Source organism: Mchenga conophoros, linkage group LG3, assembly GCF_057382185.1.
Source record: "Mchenga conophoros isolate Kocher_MC1m ecotype Shallow Benthic linkage group LG3, M_conophoros_male_GT1.1, whole genome shotgun sequence".
Taxonomy (NCBI): Eukaryota; Metazoa; Chordata; class Actinopteri; order Cichliformes; family Cichlidae; genus Mchenga; species Mchenga conophoros.
Window position 1 is genome coordinate 668,024 of NC_140528.1, and position 8,434 is coordinate 676,457.

At 45.8% G+C, this 8,434-nt stretch overlaps 1 protein-coding gene across 1 annotated transcript; it reads right to left on the reverse strand.

Annotated features, from left to right (window-relative positions):
- Positions 1-1,025: 1,025 nt before the first annotated feature.
- Positions 1,026-4,397, reverse strand: LOC146576924 (uncharacterized). The gene has a single exon (XM_085251213.1). It carries the CDS (start codon positions 4,395-4,397, stop codon positions 2,292-2,294), a length of 2,106 nt encoding a protein of 701 aa, XP_085107339.1. The 3' UTR covers positions 1,026-2,291.
- Positions 4,398-8,434: the final 4,037 nt, after the last annotated feature.

Here is an 8,434-nt window from a genome sequence, read left to right on the forward strand (position 1 = left end):
ATTTTTAAAGTTTTAGGCCCTATTTGGGTTCATGGCAATCCAACGTATGTCCGTGACTTTGAGAATTTCACTCAAGAGCCACCCCGGGCGGTCTGCGCTTGGGGGGACGAAGGCAGTGTCCAAAGGTCGCCTGCGAATGCCCCAGCCGCGGAGACGTGGAGGTCTCCGATTGATTGCATGTCTGCACTTGGGGGGACGAAGGCAGTGCCCGAAGGCCGCCTGCGACTACCCCAGCCACGGAGACGCGGGGGTCTCCGATTGATTGCATGATCCATATATCCTGCTTAACTCACAATTATTAGCTTTTAGCTTCTGCAAGTTTAAAGTACTAATATCATCAGGTTCAATCGCATTTTAGAGAGCTAATGAGGCCCTATTTGGGTTTATGGAAATTTAACGTATGTCCGTGACTTTGAAAATTTCACTCATTAACTCACAATTATTGACTTTTAGCTTCTGCAAGTTTAGAGTATTAATATCATCTCATAAATGCTTCTCCTTCAGTCGTTTCCTATATTTGTTATCATGTATTCTCACATACCTGCACCTTGTCCTTCGAATGAGGTTTCCTCCCTGGTCTGTCTGCCACCTGCTCCCTGTGCTCCATGTGCTCTGCCTGGTCTGACTTCCTGGTTCCCATCATGCACTTGATCGATCTCCAGGGCAACCACTGTTGTGTCCTTGAACTGTCATCATTAGCTTTAGCCATAGCATAATGTTAGCTTCCATATTAGCATCCATGAAACTCAATATAAAGATGACTAGTCCCATGTACAAATTGTACTTTATCATGTGTCACTGTCATACAATTGTTAGCATTAGCTTAGCACCTTGGCTTTCTTGTTAGCATTAATTTAGCATTTTAGTTTTCTTTGTTTTTATTGTTTTAATGGCACCCCCTTCTCACATTCCTTTTTTGGTTTTCTTTGTTTTTATTGTTTTAATGGCACCCCCTCATCATATTTCCTTTCCAGCATCAGCTAAGCACCTTGGCTTTCTTGTTAGCACTGGCTTAGCACTCTAGCTTTCTTTGTTTTTATTGTTTCAATGGCACCCCCTCATCATATTTCCTTTCCAGCATCAGCTAAGCACCTTGGCTTTCTTGTTAGCACTGGCTTAGCACTTGAAGGATATAAAAAAACAACAACAGCAATAGAATAATATTAAACACAAAGTGAACCGTCTTCCTTCATTAAATAGGTTCTTTTAGATGTTAAGGAGGAATTGACTTAACCAGGCTGGCGGAGAATGAAGACAACCGGACACCTGCAGCAGATGGGGAATCAGTGAACTTTTATTGAGGCAGAGACAATTTCTCAACAACAGCTCACATCAAGAGATTCCTAATATTTGCTGTGAGGATGGGTATATATTCTCTAAAACTTACAGGAGGGGGTTGTGAGGAAAGTGCTGCATTAGCAGAAAAACAACTCCATAAAAGGAAAGCGGCCTTGGGTGTTCTTCGCTTGCAGATATCTTTTCGCCTGCAGGATGAGGCGATCGCTTCTTATCGCTCTCAAGGCCAAAGTCGTGAGCACACATTTTATTACACAGTTGCACAGTAACTTTAAAGCTGAACAATATTTAAAGCTGAATAATGTGTGATCAGATTATATTTTCTTCAAATCCCCCTTTTGACCCATCTTAAATGGGTCAACACACAAAAATAAGTAACATTCAAAGGAACACAGAGACGTGTCGAAGCCTGGCTCGAAAAACTCCTCGGGTCTTATCATTTGTCTTTATCTGTCATTGCAGATGAGGAGAAAAGAGTCCAGGCACCACCCTGCCCAGGGGTCGGCTGCAAGCAGTCTCGGTTCCCGATGAAAGCAGTAACAGCTGTCCTGCACACACGGATACAACGAGTTAGTGCAACCAGGGTAGTGACACAAAATTAACAGTTCCTGTAACTCAACAACCAAAAAACATAAGTAATGATAAAAATGTGGAGAGTACAGAGTATACTATAATAATGAGAGATATAAACGTGAAAATGTGAAAGAATAAATCAACCGTGAAATAAACTCAGAACGGTAACTGCTAAGGACATTCAAAAGTGAATACGGTAAAACGTGAGGAAGGGGTGTGGAACAAAACAATTCATATCCAGTGGCGGGAGCACACATTCGCTCAGGCTTAAGTCCGGAGACCCTGAGAACATCGCTTAACCCTCACAACCCGACCAGACACAGTTCAACCAGATATATCCTTCAAGAGGAAGTGGGTGAGGGAAACAATTAATAACAAACCTAATACAAAACACCACAGAGAAACAACCATTCTAGAAGCATTTAAACAAGAGAAAGACGATAATGTTCGTCACCCTCACGATCAGAGTTTTCATCATCCGTTGGCGAGGAGGTGGGAAGCTGACCAGCCAATAAAGGCATCTGCCGGGCGAGATCCTTATCCTCAGGAGTGAGAGCTGTAACAATCAATCTCTGGAAGAGGGATCGAATGCATGGAATACAACAGCAACCGCAGGTGACTAGGATAGCAACAAAAACTGAGATGGAAACTAGGATGGAAGCTACAAGGGCCTTATATTTGCCAAACATGTTAAGCCAAGAGTCCCACATGGCAGTATCAACGCCCGAGTGTTCCTTCATTTTAACAGTAAGAGCTGTGAGACCAGTAATAGCTTTAGTGAGGGAACCATCAGGAGCTGTGTTATTGGGGATATAGGTACAGCACTCCTGACCAAAAAGGCTGCAGACTCCGCCTTTTTCTGCGAGGAGAAAATCCGTTGCGACCCTGTTTTGGAAAGCCATTAGGGAAGTGGCAGATAACTGTGCATGCACAGCTTCAAAACCATCTCGAGTGTAATTAGCCAACAGTTGCACATTAAAGTGAATGTAGTTAATTCTGTCTACATTCGCATTTATTTCAACCATCCAAAGTATCGAGGCCCATCCTGCTTTAACCTGGTCTCGCAGTTTATATTCATCGGGGACCCCACGGGGTATACCTACAGCATCAATATAGGTTGGATTATGAGCTGAACCTGGGATTAGAGAACGTTTAGAGCGGCGTTCAGAGGAAGATGGGAGGCCAACTTCGTGTAGTTTTATAGAGAGATCTACTGGAGTGACTAAAACAGGTAAAATAAGAGTTATGAGAGCGCAAAGACCTGACGCATCCCGAGGGAAACCATCATATAACTTGTTATTGCCACACCACCACCACAAATCAGCCCTAGCCGTAGGTCGGAAATTTGGTTTCATAACCGTCATCTCAGTGCACCAAGAAGAGTTCAAGCTACCTAGTTTTACTGCATTGCCAGTCAGGTTAATACAAGTGAAATTGTTCACAGCTACATCTGAAGAAAAGAAAGGTGGTTTATTAGAGACCGAGCGTTGAGTTTTAGGAAAGTGGTTTTCCAGATATGAGCAATGACCTCGTTTTGTGTTGTTCATAAGATGCAGGAGGCATGCACTATTGACTGGCGCCGGTACAACTCGTAAAGTGGGGCGGGCTCCCATACATACTATGCAGTCGGAAGCCGTCGTGTCAGCAGCTTGTTCAGCTAGTAGTAACCAGTTGTTTGTTGCTCCAGAAATACCGGTTAGAATTTGGAAGAGGTCATCTTTAGACATTTTATTTGTGTCTACAATGCGTATTCGGCCATTTCTCCCCCCGTTTGTATATGTCACCGCAGGGCCATTAAAGGTGGGATTATCATCTTTAACTACAGAGCTTGGAACTGCAGCAACGCTAGGGCATATTTCCATTTGCCAATACAGGGCGGTGCGATCAGTCCAAGGGGCAATTATAAATTGTTGACAGGAGGTCAAGGCCAGATCCTTTAGGGTAAAAATTAAGCCTGAAAGATCCGGTTTTTTTGCTATTCTGAGCATATTTTGGTTTCTCCAGTGCAAAGCCTGACCCCTAGAGTACTTTGACCAATCCAGGTCCGTTTCTGACACTAAACTGGACCACTTCCACTGATGCCAACCTCCCAGGGTTATATACCACACTGAGGAGGAGAGATGTACTGCCAGGTTAAAAAGATCCCCCCCTTGGTCTTTGGTGACGGGAGTGACTGGGAAGCTAGCGAAATCTATTTCAACTACCCAACTTTTATTGTTGGGGACACAAAGAGTAATCATTCTAGTCGTGCTTGGGGTACAGGAGGTAACCGTGTCTCGTTTCTTTCTAACTGGATCGGGCGTGGGCAAAACTGGAGAGGAAGTGGTGGGCAAGACCCTAGGGGCTACATTTGTCAGATTGGGACTGTCAGAAAGGGGCGAAGCTTTTGAACTTGAAGGTGTCAGAAGTGTCGGGGGCCCTTCACAGATCAAGATTATGCCAATGGGAATGAGACCCAGGGCCAGGAAGCAAACAAAGACGCAACATCTTTGCCTGCCTGTCATTTCAGGGGGAAAGGGCCAAGACATGTTTACTTAGCTTGGATGTCGTCTAATAGAGGATGATGAGGCAGAGAAAGGTGGTCCAGTTCCCCCCACCTCGCCAAAGGGCGTGTTCTAGGAGTTAAAGAGCAACAAAAAGTATCAGTGACACAACTTTAAATGAGCTTTCAGCGGTTAAAACTATTGCAATGTAAAATGTAAATCTTAAAAACTCAAGCCAATATAAAAACAAAGTCATAAAAGATGTTAAAAATAAAAAATGTTTAGTTCAGTATGAAGAACACCCCCTTTTGTAACCAGCCGGCTTGTAGGTTCAGCTTTGGCTCCCTCAAGTGGTTGGTGATGTTGTTGCAGCTCCTTCTGACAGGTCCTTCTGCACCTCTCTCAAGGTTCTTCCTGGTTCGGTGGCAGCAGCGCACTGTGTGTAATGAAACCAGGTGTCACCTTTACCTTCGAGCCTGACAGCGTGGGAGGTCCGCTCTGTTATGCGGTAAGGGCCTGTCCAGCGAGGCTCAGCCCACTTTCTCTTTGTGACTTTCAGGAGGACGTAGTCCATTCCAGGTGTAGCCGCCTCTTTCAGCTCTTGCTGGTTTCTTTCAGCGACCTGTGAGGAATACTGGGCAACAAAACTGCGGAGCATGTTATAATATGTCCTCGGATCGAGGTCTAAATCAGCTTCATCCGACATTAAAAGGCGAGAGGAGGGGCCAGGAAAAGGCCTGCCATGCTCCAACTCAAATGGAGTGTAACCAGAGGTTTGATTTACTGAGCATCTTATGGACATTAATGCAAGAGGCAATGCTTTAACCCAATCTAATTTGGTCTGTGCACAGATTTTAGCCAATTTAGTTTTTAGAGTTTGATTCATCCTTTCCACTTTCCCCTGGGACTGGGGGTGGTAAACTGAGCCAAACTTATGTTTCAAACCTAATGCGGCTTCAACCCTCTGCAGATCGTGGTTCCTGAAATGTGAACCATTGTCCGACCTTATGACCTCGGGAAACCCATGCTGTGGTATATAATGATTAATCAGACACTTCACCACAGTTCTACTGTTTTCACTTGCTGTCGGCCAGGCTTCTGGCCAACCTGAAAATGCATCCACAGCCACCAGCAGGTACCTGTAACTACCTACTCTGTCCACCATGTCTGTGTAATCAATGATTATTTCTTTCCCTGGGCAAAGTGGGATGGGGAAGTACCCTGCTATTGGCTTGAAGGCGGGCTTGATTCCAAATTGGTTGCACTCCTTACAGGTTTTAACCATGTATTTTGTCATGTCTTTTAGATAAGGGTGCCACCAGACGGCTAAATTTCTCATCATTTGTGCAGGTCCCACATGCCCCACTCCATGTGCCTCTTCCATTGCTGTCTGTCTGACCCCTGGCGGTAGAATGGGCCTTCCATCTGGGCCACGCCAGAGATCTGTGTTTGTGGCCCCTCTTGTTACCCATAGTGATTTTTCCTGGGGGCTGGCTTTGTCCTGTAACTCTCTGATTGTGGCTAGGCCTAGTTGTATGGGTGGTCTTTCTGGAGGGGGTGTGGCTTCTGGGTCCATTACCATAATCAGGGAGGGTAAGTAACCAGCTGTCTGCTTAGCTACTAAGTCGGCCTGTTTATTACCTAATGCCACTAAATCCAATCCGGCACTGTGACCTTTGCATTTTACCACTGCCACCTTAACAGGTAACAACAGTGCTTCCGCTAATTCCCTCATTTCCATCTCATGTTTAATAGGCTTTCCGCTGGCTGTCAAAAAACCAGCTCTTAGCCACTGCTTGAGCTCCACATGCACTGCTCCCACAGCATAAGCTGAATCACTGTATATATTCACTTTCTGTCCCTTTCCCATCCTTAAGGCTTCAATCACCGCTCTCAGTTCAGCTCTCTGTGCAGACTGTTGTCCTGTCAACTGCTCTGCCCTCACTGTTTTCCATCTCATGTCTGTCTGTTCCACTATTGCCCATGCAGCCTTCAACATTCCACTTTCAGTTCTGAAACAACATCCATCTGTGAACCAATCTTTTTCTGCATCCATTAGAGGTTCTGCCTGCAAATCTGGCCTGATTTTCTCCTGTACCTGCACAACCTCTTCACACATATGTGGTTCTCCTGATCCCATGTGATCAGCCATGTTTATGCCTTCATGTGAGTAGGTGATGTGTGGTGCTTCCAAAATGGTACTGAGGCGTCTCTGCCTGAGTGAAGTGAGTGTGAAGGCCTGTGAGGAGACGTAGGCCACCACACTGTGTGATGTCAAAATTTTTAGTGGGTGGTTCATCACTATGTGTGCTGTTTTCTGAATGATTTTTGCAAGTCCAGAAACGTGTTGTGTGCACGGTGGGTGGCGTTTTTCAGTGTTGTCAAGCATTACGCTTACATATGTCAACACTTTTCTCTCTCCCCCTTTTGTCTGGAACAGGATACCATTGATATGGGTTCCAGTTCCAGAAACATCAAGATGAAAAGGCAAAGCATAATCCGGCACAGCAAGGTCAGAGGCGACAGAAAGCTGTTGTTTTAACTTTATAAACGCCTGTTCTGTTTCTGTAGTCCATGAGAGGGGAGCAGAGAGGTTTCTCATGCCTTGTTCATTTACCAAAGCGCGCAAAGGGGAAGTAAGGCCAACATAGTCTGGGACATAGGTCCTGCTGTAACCAGTCAGGCCCAAAAATGACAACATGTCTTTTACAGTTAGAGGTTTTGGATGGTGCAAAATGGAGTTCCTGTGTTCTGGGGACAAGGAAATACCGGACTGTGAGACCATGCGGCCTAGAAAAGAAACCTGTTTTCTTGCAATCTGTAGTTTGGTTTTGCTCACTTTAAAACCTGTGTTGGCCAGGTGTTGAAGTACCACTCTGGTGGCCTCCAAACAGATGTCAGCCGTGGGGGCAGACAGCAAAATGTCATCCACATATTGTATTAACATACAGTCTGATGGTAGTGGGCAGGTTTGTAAAAGTTCTTTCAAACACTGATTAAACAGTCCTGGGGAGAGGGCAAATCCCTGTGGTAAGCGAGTGTAACGCCATTGTCGGCCTCTAAATGTAAATGAGAAAATGTCACGCAGTGACTCACGAAGTGGGAGGCAGAAAAAGGCATTAGCCAAGTCAATGCAGGTGAACCAGGCATGAGATGGTGGGAGGTTGGTCAAGGCAACATAAGGATTAGGCACAGGCAAAGTAGGAGTGCCAAGTAAGGCATTAATCCTTCTCAAATCATGTGCCATTCTGAACTTCCCCGTGCCTTTTTTCTCAACGGGTAGGATGGGCGTGTTCCACTTAGAGCAGGAGGGCTCCAGGACACCGGCAGTGACCAAACCAGAAATTGTTTCTGCAATCCCAGCCTCAGCCTCCGGTTTGTGTGGGTACTGAGGCTGCCACAAAGGGGTAGCAGATGACAGTTGAAAAGAGACTGGCTCCACATCAACTAAACCTACATCTGTGGGTCCAAGGGACCACAAACAATCTGGAAGAGAGTCGAGTAAAGGCGCAGCATCACAGTGGTCTGTGTGTTCTCTGCCATGTGACCCGCTGACTACTCCATGTTGCAGTGTTGCGGAATTAAAGCAATCATTTAAAATTTGGTATGTTTTGGTAGATGGAGAAAACAAAACCTGTGGGAGTGTTGTAGGTGTCCAGTCAGTGGCCGCAAGGGAACGTTTAACCATTCCACCCAGCTCCCTAGCCTGGTGTCCAGGATGTAAGGCCAGTGACACATGGGGAGCTGCCTCATCAGACATCATGTACCACTGTAATTGATCTGTTGTAAAAGTAACCGCTGCTGCCACTCCCTCCGGTGCCGCAAAAATGCATGACATGTTCAAAGACCAAGCCCGCCCCTCACACTGCTCTTGGAACATGTGCTGGTACCAGGTGGTGTCATGCCTGTCATAAAACAGTGTAACATGAGGTGGGTCAGGGGGAGGGACATAAGGATGCAGGAGTGAGAGCCACGGCCGCCATTGCTGAAAAGCAGTCCAAACTCCTGGTTCAGCAGGTGTTTCAACTTCCAATAATGCCCAGTAGATGTCAGCAGAGTCCGCTAAACAAGAGGAGGGTTGC

What these genes read in the sequence shown, in the direction of transcription:
- LOC146576924 (XM_085251213.1), bottom strand. Translation starts at nt 4,397, where the DNA reads ATGTCTTGGCCCTTTCCCCCTGAAATGACAGGCAGGCAAAGATGTTGC.